The following is a 19,169-nucleotide window of genomic DNA, read 5'->3' on the forward strand; positions in this document are numbered from 1 at the left end:
AGGGGAAAAAACAAAAAGAGATGCCCCCTACTGGAGGCTCTCAAACTGGCTTGTCAGAAAATGGGGAGGTGGAATCAGACTCTCACACAGAGTCTGGTTTAGAAAATTCCCCAGAGGGCTCTCTAGATGGGTCCCCATCTACTCCCGATGACCCTCACGGAGGCACCTCGGAGTCTGACTCTCAAATAGCATCTGATGTAGAAAGATGCCACTGATGGTCCCATAGAGGAACCCCCAAGTAACCCTGAAAATGCAGAGGAGTATATGGAGAGAGTGAGATGTTGGCAACATGAATTACCTAGATTTGGGGTGGGGGGGAAGGGTCGGTGTATTGTGCAGAATTTCATTTTGTCAATCTTGAGCGAATAAATTCAGCTCAGCAGGTTGTTGAAGCCGTACACAGGGGAATACAGTTAGTGCTCGATGACGTTAATGGTAGGGTAGACCCTGATGATTATGTTCAGCTACGTTTAGAGAGCTGTAATTTAACTAACCCTTTGTTTTTGGTCTGAAGAACTAGAGATGAGCTTTCTGCTGAGGATTTCTTAAATCAGACCTCAAAGCTGCTACAGAGCAATAGAGAGTTGCATGTTGATGGGACATTGCGCCTCATTGTGACGGTTGTAAAAACCAGGGGTGGGGGCATTCGTAGAGTATCCTCAGTAGTCAAATCATCCATAAAAAGAGACAATGTTCAGTAGACCTGACTTACACGGGTACCAATCTGTGTTTTGCGGGTGGGCTCTTGGCCTTCATGTCCGACCGTAAACCTAGGGACGTGGAATTGTTAGCCGGGGGCGAGAAGGTTGCATGAGAAACTGGGGTGGTCAGATCAAAAAAAATTATGCTCAGTGACGCAGCAATGTTTGAGCAGCATTTAGGAGTCAACATACAGGTGGTGCTGTATGTGGCGAAAGGTGGATGGGACTTTTTTAAAACGGGGGCCCAGTGTACCCCAAGACTTATTTCATCCTGTTGCATGAGCAGCATTACTATGGGTTTCTGGATGCGAACAAGTTGTTCGGAGCGAAAAATTATTGAGAGTTTTGCCACACGGTGTACAGTCACGACCATTCTTGCAGGTATCGTTGCCACCTCTGCCTGAGCGTAACATGCTCAGACAGCGTGGGCATGCAGCTGAGGTGTCCTAGCTGTAGACTATATTGTCAGTCCAAAGAGTGTTTAGACAGACACATCGACTGTGCATCAAAAAAACTAGTCAAATGCCTGTCTAAAACTTTGTGTGATAAGTGTCAGTCTTACGTGGGCAAGCGGCACAGGTATAAAGGGAGGCGCTGTAAGCAGTGTCAGGCTTTGATCGCTGGTGATGTAGAAGTCACCTCTGTTTTATGGACAGCCTTAGAAAGCCTGAATCCTCAGAAAAGTATATTCTTTATGATTTTGAATAGATGGAGGAGACTGGGTTGCACACTCCCAATTACATTTTCACTATGTCCCTAAAGCCGGAAAAGTCCTGGGAATTTAAGGACAATGAGTGTCTTTCTATGGTTGTTAAGACCTTTATTGGCAAAGAGTTCCAGGACTACACATTCCTAGCGCACAATTCCAAAGGTTACGATGTGTACTTCGTTAGACAGTTACTGAAGGAAAAGATGTGCCTAGAACTGATCACTCAGGATAGTAAACTAATGTGTGTGGAAATTAAGGCCCTGGGCATTCGTTTTATAGACTCTCTTCAAACTTCTTGCCCATGAAGCTTAGCAAGCTCCCGCAGGCGACGGGGTTTGAAGGGTGGAAAGGGTATTTTCCACATTTTTTTAAACACTTGAGAAAATCAAAATTAAGTGGGGCCTATTCCCGGTGTGGAGCACTATGGTGTAGAAAGCATGATGCCCAGGGAAAAAGCAGTGTTTCTCGACTGATATTGGGACCACAGGTACGAGATGTTTGACTTGTAGCAAGAGCTCGCGTACAACTGTCAGCAGGATGTCAAAATTTTGAGACAGGCCCAAACGAACGCTCGGGGCCACCCGTACTTTTTTCACAAAAAGGGATGCCGATACAATACGCAATTTAAAGCCTTCACCTGCACTGCCCATTAAACAGAAGGCGTCTTTACTGTGCGTCAGTTTAATTTTCACATCCACTCCGTTCAAGAAAAGTTTTTCTTGAAAAAAACAGGTCACTGCGTAGCTGACCCAGCAGCTCTACCATCCTGCTCTGGGCTGTCAGCTTTGCAAGCCTCACAAACCCTAGATTCCCGCCATCCAACTCTGTTTCTTCGTGTTGTCCGGTAGCGTCTTTGTAAAACAGGCCAGCGGAAAATTGCGTGTCAAGGGTGGCGTCGCTGTAATTGAGCACCGATTCTATAAAGGCCCTGTAAGGGTAACAGTTGTTGCTTTGGCTTACAAGGCGGTCTCCCAGCGTGACATCCAACTGACTGAAAACAGAGGCCACGGGGTAATTCACCAGGCCCACTTTGGCATCCATGGTGAGTTCAGTTCCGTCTCCTTTTACAATCTTGCAACATAGATACAGCAGCGTGTTGTTTAAATCCATATAATCAATGCCATTTCCTGTTATAAAAACATCAATGGGGGCAGACTCCGTAACAGCCGATAGAGGTGGCACCTCGATGTAGATGCTTTTCTCAATGCTGGTCTGGGTAGGGGCTATTTGAAACAAGTCTAGTTCGGATTTGGTGCACTCTTCAGACCCGCAGTGAACAAAAGCCATGTTGATTAAAATATCTCTTTTACCAGGCGGAGAGTGTTTTCTCTTTCGCCCAGGCTTCCTCTTGGACTTTCGCTTATGGCTGGCCCTGCACATCAAAGCCCTTCTTTTAAAGGGTATTGAGGGACCTGTGCGTTGCAGGTATGATACATTTCTCTTTCTCTTCCTCCTTTTAATGTACATCAGCCCCGATCCTTCCTGTGAAGCTGTATTCGAGCCGGTTTGTGTAAAGTGTAAGCATCCTGGTCTGAAAGCCAAGCTGTCTTCTAGTTCAAGTTTTACTATGCTTTTTGGCCACTTGAAAAAGAGGATTCACCGCGCCAAGCTCCCAACTTCCCTGGGGGTGTAATATATTTTCTTTAACAGAGCATAGGTGGAGACATGACTGTTCCCAGTACCATCTTTTACTAACACAAGTATGGAGGGGGACACATTCATATACACACATTTAAATAAGTTTTATTAATTGCCTGGTTTAACACAACCTTTTACAGCCGCCTGTAAAAATGGATGCCATGACCCCTACAATGAGGGAGTCTGAGCTGGTTCATTCTTCTATGTTGTCCTTTTCTGGATTTTCCTCTTGAGATCTGTATCTCAGACAGGAGCAAAAACAGCTGATGCATGATATGTTTACTTCCACAGGGCTACCGATGTGTAAGTTCTCAAAGGCCTCTAGAAAGGCATCGTCGAGCTGTTGAGAGATTTTCAGACAAAAAACAGTGTAAGCACCCCACTGCTTGTTTTTAGATTTATGCAATGCCAGGTCGATTCCTAACCCCATTAGACCCCCATGTTCAACCATCACTTCTTAATCATTCATTTACCTGAGCGACGGCTTTCCTGTTCACCTTGTCCGCTGGTGACTCCCCCAAGCCATGATCCTCTTCCAACTTTAGGGGGGTGGACAATGAGAGGCCGTCACACTCATTGGGGTGCCTCACGAACGTTTGGGTTTTGGGGTTGGGTTCCAAGGTATCTATCAATGGTGGAGTCAAAGGGCCCTCCTTGGAACTGTCACTGCTGTAGCACTTTCTCCATACAAGTCCAAAGGTCCTCGGGGCTAAAACAAAGTCTGAAGTTCTCATGGGGGTGGTAGAGGAGTCCATGTTTCCTCTCAGCCTTTCCACAATTTCTAAAACATGTCTTCTTGGTAAGAGATTGCCTCCTCTGCCCGGTACTGGGACTTATGGGGTGATGGTTCTGCACTCTGATTGGCAGAGGGCGTTGGGAGGAGTCCTTAGAGGGGTCACATGACCCTCTTCTGGGTGGTTCACCCCATCCAAGAACCTGGCCTGTTTTGGCCACATCTCCTCTTGGGGCGGTCCTCTGCAGCCAAAACCCATCGCAATTGGTAAAGGGTGGTGGGAGGAGTTCTTAGAGGGGTCACACGAACCACTTCCGGATGGGTCACCCCACCCCAGAATTCCCCCCAGTTGGTCAAATCTCCTCTCTGTGTGGTCCCCAGTGGCTGAAACCCCTCCTGATTGGTAGAGGGCGGTGGCAAGAGTTCTTAGAGGGAATCACACAAACCACTTCCAGACAGGTCACCCGGCCCCGGAACTCCCCTTGATTGGTCAAATCTTCTCTCGGCGTGTTCCTATCAGGGTGAAACCCATCCTGATTGGTAGAGGACAGTGGGAGGAGTTCTTAGAGGAGTCACATGAACCATTTCCAGACAGGTCACCCAGCCCTGGAACTCCCCCCAGTTGGTCAAATCTCTTGGGGTGGTCCCCAGCAGCTGAAACCCCTCCTGATTGGTAGAGGGTAGTGGGAGGAGTTCTTAGAGGGGCCACATGAACCATTTCCAGACAGGTCACCCCGCCCTGGAATTCCCCCCAGTTGGTCAAATCTCTTGGGGTGGTCCCCAGTGGCTGAAACCCCTCCTGATTGGTAGAGGGCGGTGGCAAGAGTTCTTAGAGGGATCACACAAATCACTTCCAGACAGGTCACCCGGCCCCGGAACTCCCCTTGATTGGTCAAATCTTCTCTTGGGGCTTTCCTATCAGGTCAAAACCCATCCTGATTGGTAGAGGACGGTGGGAGGAGTTCTTAGGAGTCACATGAACCATTTCCAGACAGGTCACCCCGCCCTGGAATTCCCCCCAGTTGGTCAAATCTCCTCTCGGGGTGGTCCCCAGTGGCTGAAACCCCTCCTGATTGGTAGAGGGCGGTGGCAAGAGTTCTTAGAGGGAATCACACAAACCACTTCCAGACAGGTCACCCGGCCCCGGAACTCCCCTTGATTGGTCAAATCTTCTCTCGGGGCTTTCCTATCAGGGCGAAACCCATCCTGATTGGTAGAGGACGGTGGGAGGAGTTCTTAGAGGAGTCACATGAACCATTTCCAGACAGGTCACCCAGCCCTGGAACTCCCCCCAGTTGGTCAAATCTCTTGGGGTGGTCCCCAGCAGCTGAAACCCCTCCTGATTGGTAGAGGGTAGTGGGAGGAGTTCTTAGAGGAGTCACATGAACCATTTCCAGACAGGTCACCCCGCCCTGGAACTCCCCCCAGTTGGTCAAATCTCCTCTCTGGGTGGTCCCCAGTGGCTGAAACCCCTCCTGATTGGTAGAGGGCGGTGGCAAGAGTTCTTAGAGGGATCACACAAATCACTTCCAGACAGGTCACCCGGTCCCGGAACTCCCCTTGATTGGTCAAATCTTCTCTTGGGGCTTTCCTATCAGGTCAAAACCCATCCTGATTGGTAGAGGACGGTGGGAGGAGTTCTTAGGAGTCACATGAACCATTTCCAGACAGGTCACCCCGCCCTGGAATTCCCCCCAGTTGGTCAAATCTCCTCTCGGGGTGGTCCCCAGTGGCTGAAACCCCTCCTGATTGGTAGAGGGTAGTGGGAGGAGTTCTTAGAGGGGCCACATGACACATCTTGCTTCTGGTTATGTGTCTGCCTTGACCCCAGAAGTAATACCCCATGCGTGTGGGACTTCTGGTGACGGGTGGGCAAGGGGTGCGTTAACGTTTGATTGACAGTAGGGCCCTTATACTACTGGAGTGCCTTCTTCTATTTTTCTCCGTGCCGCTTCATTCCCCAATCACTCGGCCAGAACAGATGTCACTTATGATCTCAGTTGCCACCAGCTGGACAGTGGGACTTGGGTCTTTCTGTAGGACCTGGAGAGCTGAAATTACAGAGGACAACGCGTTAGTGAACAGACTGTCAAATCACAGCTAAGTGTGATCACAGAACCTTGAACTACCTGAGCAGAATGATCACATGGAAAAATATGAGACTGGGCTCAGTCGTTCTAATGGGATGGAAAATACATGAGAGATGAATATACCCCACTTTTCATATAGTCACCTCTGCCTGAAATAGCTGGAGACTTATTACCTCTGAATACCACACTACAGCAGCTCTCCAATACAAACAAAGCTTTAGGTTCCTCCACTGGGTCCCTTCCATGCTCTCAACTGGGGGGAGACCCTGACTCTACCAGAAAGTCATCCACTCTGCTGTAAATGGAAGAAGGCCCATTGTTTCAATAGCTTCCACTTTTAAGTTTATTTTCCATCTCTATTCAGGAGACACTGCCTGAGCTCAAATAAACCTGGAATTTAACAGAGGCCAGGTCCAAGCTGGTTTATACATGATACAGGGCACCTACTGGAAGAAAAATTGCTGGTGGGAAATTTGAGGTAGCAGAAAGTGGCTACAACTTCTTCTCACCTGGGGAGTCCACAGAAAGCCAATAAAGCCCAAAGAGTGGATAGCACTGGCTGTGGAGGCGGCATTGCCAGGACAACCAGGAGATGCACTGACTCATATCACACCTTCTGCAGCTTCCTCCTTCCGGGAAAATTAAAGTGGACTTTCTACTGGGCAAGAGTGAATTTGTCCTTTGCTATGTGGCTGATGCACTTTGCACCAGTGGTATTGGTTACTGCTGCTTGTCAGCCAAATTCCTTTATAACTCACTAATGAACAGGACTTCAGCTGTATTTATTACTTACACATCAGCAGATATTCCAGGTCCAGCCATTTCATACGCTGCCTGTCTGTGTGTTCCAGGATGATGCCTAAATACACAATGTAAAATAAATAACAACAATAATAATAAAACCTTCCCTTGTTGAGTGCAAAGTGATATTAGCAGCCCCTAGACAGGTCTTTGGCATCTCTACTGTGGGCCTAAAGGTGAGCTGTGGGCAAGAGGATGCTAGAGCAGTTTAGAGTTCACACTGAAGAGAATGAGAGAGACATTTTTTAAAAAGAATGTTTCCATAAAACCCATTTGTTTGAAACAGTCTGTGTTCCTCTTGCCACTGCTGTCAGTTATTGGAGACATACTAAGATAGTGTCTTGGTCTAGTGGTCTGTGCAAAGGACTGGGGCCAGGAATAAGTGAGTTCTAAGCAGGGATCTCACAAGGTGACTGATAGCTGAGACGTAGGCCACAATGCCTGCCTGTCTCACATGGGTGTGCTAGGGTGAAGAGGGCACAGGGCCAAAGAGGAGGAACCTAATGCTTCCTTGACAAGGTGGTGTGGCCAGGAACCTGAAACAGCAGGCACTATGGGGAGGTGGGCTGCATGCCTCCCAATGATGAAGTAGCAGTGAGGAGCACTGAACCACACTGTGGGTAGGTCTGCACTTTGATCTAGGGGTATCACTCCCAGTTCAATGGGACATGCCCACATTGGCTCTGACAGCGATAGCATGCTAACATTAGAATGTAGCTAAGGCAGCACGAGCAGTGGGAGGAGCTAGCCACCTTGAGAATAGACTTTGGGGTTTGGATGCGCTCATTCTTGGGGTGGTTAAACTTCCTGCTGCTCCTGCCATCGCAACTACTCTCTATTTTTAGCACGCAGGACTAGTGCGGGTACGTCTCATCAAGTTGGGAATTATACACCCAGCTCAAAGTGTAACCATGCCCTACGTGACAATGTCCCTGCCTCTACTACTAAATGACTGCACCGTGCTTTCCCTGCAAGGATCCCGAAGCACTTGATAGCAACTAATCCACCACACTGGAGAGGTAGGGATATTAACATCTCCATCTATGGATGGGAAGCTGAGGCACAGAGAGATTAATGGCAGCTCAGCGCTGCACAGTGGGATTGTTTCTGTCTCCCTCAATGGAAATACCAAAAGGGACACTGGGCATCATCTCTCACCAGCTAAGTTGGCTGCAACTGCCCGGATCTCTTCCCAGCTGCTATAGAAGTACGTGATGGTGATTTGGTACAATTTCTCCAGCAGCTCTGCATTCTCTTTGGCCTAGAGGAAATCAGGGATACATGAGCTCTCTCTGGCTAGAAGTGCCCTTTGACTGCCAGCACATGCTTTTACGAACCACAGGTAAATAAGATAGAGAACAGGTGGCTGGGTAGAAGTGGGAACAATGGGAATCTGTGGCAGATTTACATTTCCCATCACCCTCAGTCATATATCCCACTCTTACAGTTATTTACATTATCCATCACACCCCCCCCCCCACACACACACACACACCTCTACACCACCACTCCAGTCAATAATCTCAGACAGTTCAACAGCTCACTCACAAGGTGTCTGCAAATGTCCACCTGGAGCTCTTCAGGCTTCAGCTCGGCTGTGCCACCAAGGTGCTCACTGATTGCACTTTGGAGTCTCTTGAGTCCCAAAAACGGTAAACAGAGGTGAAACGTAGCTCTGCATTCCTGAAAAAGAGCGTCACACCATTGAATTGTTCCCTACCGAGTGCTATGTTCATTCAAAGGGAACTCATCTGCGTGACTGCTCATCTATTCCAGGATCAAAAAAAGGGATTCATCTGGATGTAATTGGCAGAAAACATGCAGGAATGACTAATAGACGGGAGAGCTTCAACTGAAACCTGGAGGTAGCATCAATGTCTTTTGGGAACAGATATACCGATGAAAGCTGCTGCACCAGGCATAGCTGTGGTCTCTCTGTTCTGGAGAGGCAGGGGTCTGGGGTGCAGAGACAGACAGGAACAGAGACCTGTCGGGGTCAGACCCATGACCTCTCCTGGATTCTGGTGAGGCAGCCATGGACCAACCTGGCTGGAACTGACTCAGCAGGAGGGCAATGAACTGAGGGGAGAATTTGGGCCTCCACAGCAGGCAGGAATAGCAGAGCTCCCCTGGCATTGGGAGGAAGATTCCTTTTGCTTAGTAAATAAGTCACTGTCAGTCTTACCATTGAAATCTCAGGGTTTGGGTCTTGCAGGTGCAGCAGAAGTGTGACCCAGCTCTTTTTAACCTGGTCGGCGAAATAGGTCTTCCATTTTCTCTTTGTCAGCCGGGCCAGGATGCCAAATAGGACAAAGGCCATTGAGCGAAGAGCATCATCCTCCTACAGCCAAGAAAGCCCCGCAAGTTAGTAACTAAGAGACAATCACATCATGCACTTCGCACAGCCATCTCTTCTATGCTAAAGTAGAGTGATTCCAACTACAGCTAGTCGGAAAAACGGTAATTAACCAATTTTTTGTTCGAATTTGCTGATTCATTAAAATATTTTAGAGACAGTTCAGTTTTGATGACATTCCTCCGGAAGCCAGGTAGGGGTCCTTAGAAACTTGCCTGGTGTCTTTCCAGTGCACCCATCCAGCTCTGTGGCAGCCGATCTAGCAGGCTGCTTGGGATCGTGGGCTTCCAGGCCCCCAGCTTCTGGGACCCTGGCTCTCAAATTTGCAACTCCCTGGCACTTCTAGCTCTCAGAGTTTCCTGGGTTCCCAGCACCGGGATAGTCTGAGAGCAGACTGCCCTGGGCCAAGGCTTCCAATAGAGCTAGGTTGAGAATAGTAATTCTGTTTCACAAAGAGTTTTGAACTTTGGGAAGAGCGGTTCCCACAAATAGGATCAAAACCCAAATTTGAAATCTCTAAATTCTGTACAAAATGGAATTATCATTCCAACCCTCTCACATAAAAATGGTATAGAACAGGCCCAACACTCTCTATTGTACTCTGTAACCCCCATTTCATGGTTATCTAGCTATCTAATCTAGTATTCAGACTTTCTTTGAGGTTCTCAGTGGCAATAAAGAAGAATAGAAGGGTGAGACTGTGGGAGCAGGGATGTCATCCCCATCCTCCTAGTGTTCTCCTCCTCCGTAAAACACCTCTCTTCCCTGGGGCCTAAAATCTCTTCACTCCTACATGAGCAATGCCCAGGGAGACCACATCACGCATTGTAAATGGAGCCTAATCAAGATTGGTTGAACTGGGGTTGGAGAGATCTGTTCACATACATCGTCAAAGTAAGTCCGGATCTGTTGGGTGAGGTCTTTGAAGGAAGAACCTATGTCCTTCTCTTTCAGCTCCTTCAGGACTTTGGCCAGTGCTTTCATGCTCTCGCCAATGACTTCCGAACTGAAAATGTCATGTAAGGCCCCGATCAGTAGGTCCAGAAGAAACTTCTTGTGCTTTTTCACCTGTACAAACATATGACATTAAAGAACACTTATCACTGATCACACTTCTAATAAGTTTTCTTTAGCAGTTATGAAGCTGTGGGAATTTCATCAAGCCCGTCTCCCCCCAGAGACCTATAGCTATATTTCAGACCAGGTGCTAGCTACAATGAGCCCAACTTGGTGCCATAATACATCTGTGTAATCCTATTATTAGATTCCTAGTTACTTAGATTCCAAGGCCAAAAGGGACCATTGTGATTATCCGGTCTGACCTCCTGCATAACATAGAACTTCCTCGAAATAGTCTCTGTTTGAAGTAGAATGTATCTTTTAGAAAAACATCCAATCTTGATTTTAAAATTGCTAGTGACAGAGAATCCACCACAACCTTTGGTAAATTGTTCCAATGGTTAATTAAAATTACCATTAAAAATGTATGCCTTATTTCCAGTCTGAATTAGCCTAGCTTCATTTTTCCCCATTGAATCTTGTTATACCTTTGTTTGCTAATGTGAAGAACCCATTATCAAAATTTATTCCCCATGTGAGTAGTTATAGACTGTCCTCAAGTCACTCCTTAACCTTCTCTTTGTAAAGCTAAATAGATTGAGCTCCTTGAGTCTATCACTAAAGGGATATTTTCCAATCCTTTGATAATTCTTGAGACTCTTCTCTGAATCTTCTCTAATTTATCCTTCTTGCATTGTGGACACCTGATCTGGACACAGTATTCCAGCAGTGCTCACATGAGTGCCATATTCAGAGGGAAAATAACTTCTTTACTCTTCTTCAAGTTTCCTCTGTTTATAACTCCAAGGATCATTTCAGCCCTTTTGGCCACAACTTCGTATTGGGAGCTTATGTTCAACTGATTATCTGCCATGACTCAAGTTTTTTTCGGCATCATTGCTTCCTGGGATAGAGTCTCTCATCCTGTAAGTATGGCCTGCATTTTTTGTTCCCAGATGTATACATTTACATATGGTCATATTAAAGTGCACATTGTTGACTTATGCCCAGTTTACCAAAGGATCCAGCTTGCTCTATATTTACTGCAAAGAGGTTACTAGGGTATGTGAGAGAGCAGAATTTGGCCTAGTGCATTTTGTGCAGCCTCTGTAAACTCTGAACAACTCTCTCTCTTGGTTTCTCTAGTTATGCTGCATTCTATTCAGTAATCTCTCTTACCTTCTCAGGCGCCCCATAGACTAAATTTCCCAGGCCTCTCACAGCCATCTGGCGGACAATGCTGTTCCTATCCTGTGACCTTTCTTCCAAGATGCTCAAGACAGACTTAAGGAACTTCTTCTCCCTGAGCATGGGATCACTCATTAGCTGAAATAAAATCAACATGTCCATTAGCCTCAATATGATCATTAAGATTGGGAATATAATTTGAGCAGACATGGAATACACTAAAAACAACAAGGAGTCCTCCTACAGCCACAGTCTTGTGGATACAGACTAATATGGCTCCCCCTCTGATACTTGGCACATAAGACACTGTAACTTTATTATTCCACACAAATGAGAAATGTTTTAAAACCTGGAGCTTTCCTTTTGGGCATTATAATAGGGATCCACTCACCTCTTGAGAGCCTCTTAGTGGCTGGGTCTGGTACCACAGTCCTTTTCTCACCCCTGGCGCACCCTGCCAGCCGACCTTAGTGAGTCTTCTGTGGCTCAGGCCTCTGGCTGCATCCCAAAGTCCAAATTAATCCCTTCTGGGGTAGTCAAGAACAATCCCATTGCCCTCACTAGGGTCTCCCGCCCCAACTCTGGGTCCTTGAAATTCTGCCCTTTGTTCAAGCTCTCCATAAGCACTGTCCCCTCCATGGGGCTTATGCCACTGTAGATGGTGGGGGAACTAGGGCCTGCCCATAACTCTGGGTTCCAAACCATGGACCCTGGAAACAGTAGCTAGGCACTGCTTGATTTCAGTTCATTTTTGCTTCTTCCTACCGGCCACTTTTAGCTTCACTCTCACCTCCGGGTTAAAGTTCTTAGGGACCCTCTTCCTGCAAATCCAGCTTAAGCAAATGCTGCCAGAATCAAACTCTGGCTATCCCCTGAATTTCTGTGGCCAGAGAGCAGCCCCCTTTCTTGCCCCTCCAGGTCCTGCCAGGAACTGACCTGCTAAGGCCCTGCAGCTCCTTTTAGCTGAGCCTGATTGGCTGCTTTCGTGAGGCCTCTCTAGACAGACCCAGATTTGTGGCTGTTTGCCTGGGGCAGGGTGTAGTAGGACCACGGGGCCTCTTGTAAGGAGCCTCAAAGCCCAGGTACAGCCCATCACAGGCACAGATCGATCGTTTTTCTTAGAACCAGATGAGCCCCTAAGATAGTTGCTTAGCATAAGTGGGAAATATGATGCCGATGTTAGAGGAAGGCTGTGGAAAGGGCGGATGGTCCAGCTGTTATCACACTAGCCCAGGACTTAGGAGACCCAGGTTCAATTTCCTGCTCCCTCAAAGACCTTGGGCAAGTCACTTAGCCCTTCTGTGCATCAGCTCCCTGCCTGTAAAATAGGAATCATCGTGCTTCCCTACCTCCCAGGAGTGTCGTGGGGATACAGACATTAAAGAGTTTTGAGGTACTCAGATACTACAGTAATGAGAACTTAAGATAGATGTGAATGTATTTGTATGTTGCTTGTTTTATAGTATTAGGACGCTAGGTTCATTCAGAAGATCTGCTGAGCTAAACCAAAATCAGGAGCTGTTGGTTAGTATCAGCATTAGGACTTGGCAGAAGAGGTCCAGGAATTCAAACTCTGTCTGTATCTCTCTCAACCAGCACCAGTGGTTGTGTAGCTAGCATAGGCAATGACAGCAATAAAAATATCAGAGAGAGAATGACTCAGAAAGGTGTAATGAAATTCCCTGTGAGGTTTCCATATAAAGGAGGACCCATTCTACTATCTAAAATGACAATTACTCCTATGAACTGAACTGTACAACTCCCAAAAGAAAGGCAAACATGAGACAACAGTCTAATGGTGAAACCGCTCTTCAGAACCCTGTGTCTTACCTGGGCAAGGAAAGCTGTGCTGGTGACTCGGAGGTTTTCTGTTGGGGAATTCACCCAGGGGAGGAGGCTCTGTAAGATCTCAGGTGTTATTAGTTCAGCTCTTAGCAGAACACTGGAAGACAAAATAAACCGCTTATGGGGTAGATTGCACACTTCAAACACTCAGCTGCTCTGAGCATACAGCACTGATATCTAAGAATGGGAGTTGTGTGTTTCCACCCAGGGCACCCCCACAAAGCTATAAACTGGAGGTTCTCTCTCAGCCACTCTATTTGCTACTGATTCCCAAGACTAAAATCATGCCTCCTAGATCTCTTACCTCACCAGCAGACACACTCCCTCATGGTGAGTCTTGGGGTTTTCAAGCAGACTCTGTGTTCTCTGCTCCCTGAGCGCTCTCCCCAGTCTCTCATTCCCAGCTCTGAAAAGCACAGCCTCTAATGCTTGGATAGAAAGCCTGGGGAAAGAGAGGCACAGAACTGCAGCAATCAGTAGGAAGGTGCAGCCTGAACAGAGTCAGGAAGCCCCGGTTACTTGTCAGGTCTGCTGTTCATCGACAGTCCATCCATTGGCAATATCCTGGACACCAGTGTCCCTGGAAGGACTTGATGCCGGGAGGTAAGTTTCAGTCTCATACATCTCATATGACTAGTTTTGCTAGGGACAAAATTTTGCAGTCATTTTTTCCTTTCTGCAAGGAGTATGGGCACTAGCAGAGTACAATAATATGGAAAAGATACATGATCAGGACCCAAACACTGGGGGCATAGTGTGGTGATTACTAATGGACATTTTGGGGTCATATCTCCTGATATGATGTGACAGAGTGCTGAAGGTTTGCACTTGAGTCAGCACTCTGGTCACTATTAGTACTAATTTGGTTCCTCACAGAAGGCCTAATTGGACAGAGGTGTACCTGATTACGAGGTCAGATTGGGGCTAGTGAGTCAAGGAACCAATCATTCCATTAACAGGGAAACTGTATAAAAGGACATGGGCAGGAGCTCTTTGAGGGGAACAGACAGAGAAAGAAACTTGGGTGACCAGATGTCCCGATATTTGGGGCTTTATCTTATACGGGTAGCTGTTACCCCCCACCGCCTGTCCTGATTTTTCACACTTGCTGTCTGGTCACGCTAGGAGAAACAGAAAGACAAAAAGCTAGGAGAGCCTGACAAAGTGAGGTCTCTGAGTGGAAACACCTTAGCCCCCACTTTTGGAGAAGAGTTTAGAAAGTTGAGGTACAATATAAAGGTGCTATATATTGGTAGGGGGATTAAATAGACTATATGTTGGTGCTTACAAGCAAGAAAGTCTCAACGCAGTCTGTGTTTATGGAAGATGTGGGGGTGCAACACCCCTCTCTGTCACAGCTGGGGGCTCATCAGGGATTTCCCTGTTATCTATGCAAATGGAGAGCCTGTTGGAGAAGCCGGTGTAGAGGTTTTGGCACTCCGGGTGATGGAAGGAACACTGAAATGGATGGTGAAGCAGCAAAGAAGTGTAGAACAGGGGTTCTCAACCTTTCTGTTTCTGAGCCTCCCCCCACCCTCAACATGCTATAAATACTCCATGGCCCAGTTCCAGGCCTCTGCCCTGCCAGGCATCAGAGTTTGGGGCTCCTGGCTCTGGTTTTTAACCTCATGGGGTGCAGAGGCTCAGGGCTTTAGTGCAGGTGCTGGGCCTCAGGGCTCCAGCGTGGCTGGGCTCAGAGCTTCAGCTTTCTTCTCTAAGCCCCAGCTAGTCTAATGCCAGCCCTGCTTAGCGGACTCCCTAAAACCGGCCTGATTGAGAACTGTTGGTGTAGAAGACCCTACAGACCTTCCAACAATCCCACCATGCAGAAAAACAGCCTTTGCTTGCCTGGTAGGTTTAACAGCAAAAGAGCCTTCAGGAATTTATACAGGAGCAAGCCCAGGTCTGGCAACAACTCCTCCAAAGTCTGGCCAGTCCTGTGACAGGAAATGGAAACCAGGCACAGGAGATCAGACTCTGTAAAATGGGACCTGCGAACAACCCTGATTTGTTTTTGGTTACTCTTAAAGGAGCAGCAGTGAGACCTCATAGGGACAGAACAATGTGGGGCCTTCAGCTGACACCCTATTTAACCGGGGAAGCACATATATGGGTCTTAGTGATTAGCAGGCAAGAGATTATGACATGATTAAGGCAGCCATGCTGGACTAGGTGGGGCCTGTCCACAGAAAAGTACTGCCAGAAATGGAGAGTTGAAAGATGGATTGAGGGATTATGCCTCTGTGCATTTGGACAGAAATTAAAAGATTGGGCCACTCATTGGTAAGGCCAGATACTCAAACTGTGGGGGAGATCATGGACTGCATGATTCTGGAAGTTTCTTCAGAGTCTCCCTGAGCATACCCGAGCATGGGTTCTGTGGCGCCAGCCAGTTAATCTGGACCCCACAGTTAAAGTTACAGAGGAATTTGCAGAGGCGGACATTCCCAGAGTGAGTCAGTGGTTTAAGGGACTAGATTTGAGAAGGACCAGAGTGCCTCCAGCTGGGAAGGGCAGCAAGAAGAAGAGGGAGGCGCCTCAAGGAACTGTAGTGGGAGCTTGTCCTACAGTGTGCTACCGACATAGACGTGAAGGACATCTAAAAAGAGACTGTCCTAAAATGGACTGTGGGTTTGCACAGTTTTGTGGCTGGGATAAGACTCCCAGGCAGGGAAGAAAAAAGAAAGTACCTACCATATCGGTATGGGTAGGGAGGAGCCACGAAAGGGACTAATGGACACAGCTTCATCCTGTTTGTTAATCGGGCAGGAGTTAGTGAAACCCCACTGGAGACTTCCCAGAGGTAGGATCAAAACTGAATATGTATATGGGGACAATAAATTCTGCCCAATGGCAGAGGTGACTCTGGAAATCAAGGGGAAGTTTAGGCAGAAACATGTAGGGGTAGTGGATGGATTGCCCCACTGCCTTCTACTGGGCATGGACTGGGATCCCTTTCTAACAGGGACACCAAGGCATGTATGGAGGCTCAGGAGGGTGGAAACAATACCTGGCCCTTCAGGTTAAGAGGAAATATATGTAAAGGGGCTGGAGGAACCTAGACATGAAAGTACAAGCCACAGAGAAGGTGAGGATGCGGAAGTCCCCTGAGAGACAAGAGGGAGGAGAAAGAAAACAAAGGTCAAGAGTAAAGGTGACTTAAGATCATCCATTGGGGTCAAACAGTCATCAGAGCCCTTACCACCAGGATCTCAGGAGTGGGCATCCCGAGAACACTTTGGAGGGACTCAGCACAGTCTGTGTTCATGGAAGAGGCCGGGGCACAGCATACCACCCCTCACATATAGGTACCTAAAATGGGCCTGCACATGGGCCAACAGCATGAGCAGAACACTTGTGGCTGCAGCGCCAGCAATCACATAGCTAGGTACCCATCCATGTGAACAAATTCAAGTTTTGTGGACAAAGCTTAGGCACCCTGACTCACTGTGGCCACTACATAAGACCAGCCTCACAGGGTCAGTCCAATGGTCCATCTAGTCCAGTATACTGTCTTCCAACAGTGGTCAATGCCAGCTTCTTCAGAAGGAATGAACAGAACAGGGCAATCATGAAGTGATCCAATCCCTGTTGTCCAGTCTCAGTTTCTGGTGGTCAGAGGCCTAGGGACACCCAGAGCTTGGGGTTGTATCCCTGACCATCTTGCCTAATAGCCATTGATGGACCTGTCCTCCATGAACTTATCTAATTCTTTTTTAACCCAGTTATACTTTTGGCCTTCACAACATCCCTTGGCAATGAGTTCCACAGGTTGACTGTGTGTTGTGTGAAGTAGTACTTATGTTTATTTTATAGCCACTGCCCATCCGTGAACAGAGTTTGCATCCTGGTTTCCTGGGAAAATTCAGAGACATTATAAAACCCTGAAGTCTGTAATTTGAGCACCTTGTTGGCATAGAATAAAGAAACACAACAATAATAGAAACTAATAATGTTGTGAGATTGGTGGGAAATGTACATTAATGGGCTATCAGAGCTGAAGTCAGCTGATGACTCAGGAATCTCTTAGTGTTAACTGGCGAGGGGCACAGAGTGGGTGCCGAGTGGTCTGGTATGTACATTCTAGTTCACTAAAAGATTGCCATATGAGTCTCAAATAAAAGCCCATGTCACCAATATCATTGTGAAACACATGTACAGATGCGGTGTAAAGAGTCATGTATATGCATTGAAAATTACATTTTTATGATCTGTGTCTAGGGATTAGTCACCAGGAAAGGTGAAAAAAATGGTTTTCTTTCAGGGAAGAAATGTTTATCCATCTGTTTCTTTATCTCTAAATTAAGCATGTAGGGTTCACATTCAGTTCAGAAGGACTGTGAGAACTACAAAGAAAGAAAAGTAACAGGAAGCAGACAGGGGGTGGGGAACCAATTTTGGGGTACACATCAAAGGTGTGCTCTAGTATATTTGGGGGACAAAGAAGACACCCTGGTATCTTTCACTTAGGAAGTAGATGGACAGTGATAGGGACAGCGGGGTTGCTATCAGGTGTGATTGAGAACTTTGGGTGAGAAACATCTTTAGACAGGAGGTGAACCTGTTGGTTAAGTTTAGTCTCTAAGAGCATGTTATGATTTCATTTTACATGTAACCATTTTTTGCTTGCATTCTTACTCACTATCACTGGAATCTCTGTTCTTTGATCATCTCTGTTCTTGTTTGCATTATAAATATATCTAAGTGCTGTGTGTTTTGCCGTATAGTATAAGTAATAAAGTATAGAGTTTAAAGTATAAGTAATAAACTGGTGTGTACTGTTCCATTGGGAACAGCAGGCCTGGTAATTCTGTGGGAGTTCAGTGGATAAAGGTCTGGACACTATATGGAACGGTCAGAAGACTCAGGTGTTGGTGTGTGCCTATCACTAACCTGTACAAAGAGTCTGAGGAGGCCTGGATGGCAGTGTTTGTTTTGCCAGAGCCTGGTCGTTTCAGTGAAGTGACCCACAGCAGGCACAGACAAGACTTCGTCACTCTAAGGGCAGGCAATGGTAAGGTGTCTCGTAACCCTGGGAACTCCTGGGGAGTGTCACACAACTCTATTGGAATTCTCTTTGTTTCTCTCCCTTCCTTCTAATTACCGGCAAGGGTCGCCCTCAGTATGTTGTAGGTCTTTTTGGAATTCCCTCTGGCTGCTTATCCTTGGCAAAGGCATCTCTTGTCCTAGGGTTCGGCTGATCTGCTGCAGGAGAACAGGAAACAACTCTGGGAGCAGCTCCTGCACAGCTTTGCTCGACTGCAGTGCTGACACCACCTCAAAGATGGCACATGTTGCCTGAAAGGAGAGAATGGTAAAAACTGAGATCTCTTCCCAACACCATCACACCCTCTCTCCCCTTCTGAGATCTGCTGTACGAAATTCTCACTTCTGCCAGTAACTTGAATGACTGCGAGCAACTCGCTTAACTCGTGGCTCAGTTTCCCACATCTGTACAAATGTGGATGACCTACCAAGGCATATTGTGAGTCCTAAGGAATATTTGCAAAGCACTGTGAGAAAGCTGGTTCAAAGACTTTCTAATTGCCAGATGTTATTAAGTAAATCAGCCACGTACTCTAAAACTGCCGTATTTGTTCCACAGACAGCAGAGCTGGACTCAGGGAAACAGTACATCAGAGGAGAAGTGCCCACACAGCAATATTATACCACACTTCTAGCTTTGCATCAGCAGGATTGTCACAGGGCAGAGGAAAGCCTGAAAGACGTGTCTGTCTTTACTTACTGAGAGAGATTCAGCAGCTGCCCAATCCCTGTCGATTTCAGTCTCTGAGGTGATGCGGCCTTCTTGTCTTGTTGGAGTCTTTATCTTGTCTATCAGGATCTTTAGGACTTGAGTGGCAAGCAAGGGGTCTCCCCCCAGAGATCTCCACAGCTCAGTGATGTCACTGCAATTTAACAGAAGTTACATGTGACCCCTGGACACTTTTGTGGCTCAAACTGAATACGTCATATTTAAGTAAAGACCAAATTTTCTCCTTGCCAATGATGAGAAAGTTAGGAGTACTGTCCTCCTTTAACGCTCCTC

The 19,169-nt window shown here is 47.0% G+C and overlaps 1 protein-coding gene across 1 annotated transcript in view; it reads right to left on the reverse strand.

Annotated features, from left to right (window-relative positions):
- Positions 1 to 796: 796 nt before the first annotated feature.
- The window catches only part of LOC122173072 (maestro heat-like repeat-containing protein family member 2B), a 44,709-nt gene continuing 26,336 nt past the window's right edge, over positions 797 to 19,169 (reverse strand). Inside the window, exons 26-36 of the mRNA XM_065576527.1 lie at positions 18,867 to 19,029; positions 18,225 to 18,418; positions 13,425 to 13,562; positions 13,106 to 13,217; positions 11,267 to 11,413; positions 9,914 to 10,096; positions 8,858 to 9,013; positions 8,221 to 8,355; positions 7,831 to 7,933; positions 6,665 to 6,730; positions 797 to 5,832 (exon numbers count right to left, since the gene is read on the reverse strand). Of these exons, the coding sequence (XP_065432599.1) occupies positions 5,735 to 5,832; positions 6,665 to 6,730; positions 7,831 to 7,933; positions 8,221 to 8,355; positions 8,858 to 9,013; positions 9,914 to 10,096; positions 11,267 to 11,413; positions 13,106 to 13,217; positions 13,425 to 13,562; positions 18,225 to 18,418; positions 18,867 to 19,029 (1,495 nt within the window). The 3' untranslated portion in view covers positions 797 to 5,734. The remainder of the gene's footprint in view (positions 5,833 to 6,664; positions 6,731 to 7,830; positions 7,934 to 8,220; positions 8,356 to 8,857; positions 9,014 to 9,913; positions 10,097 to 11,266; positions 11,414 to 13,105; positions 13,218 to 13,424; positions 13,563 to 18,224; positions 18,419 to 18,866; positions 19,030 to 19,169) is intronic.

The sequence above is a fragment of the Chrysemys picta genome, chromosome 22 (assembly GCF_011386835.1).
Source record: "Chrysemys picta bellii isolate R12L10 chromosome 22, ASM1138683v2, whole genome shotgun sequence".
Taxonomy (NCBI): Eukaryota; Metazoa; Chordata; order Testudines; family Emydidae; genus Chrysemys; species Chrysemys picta.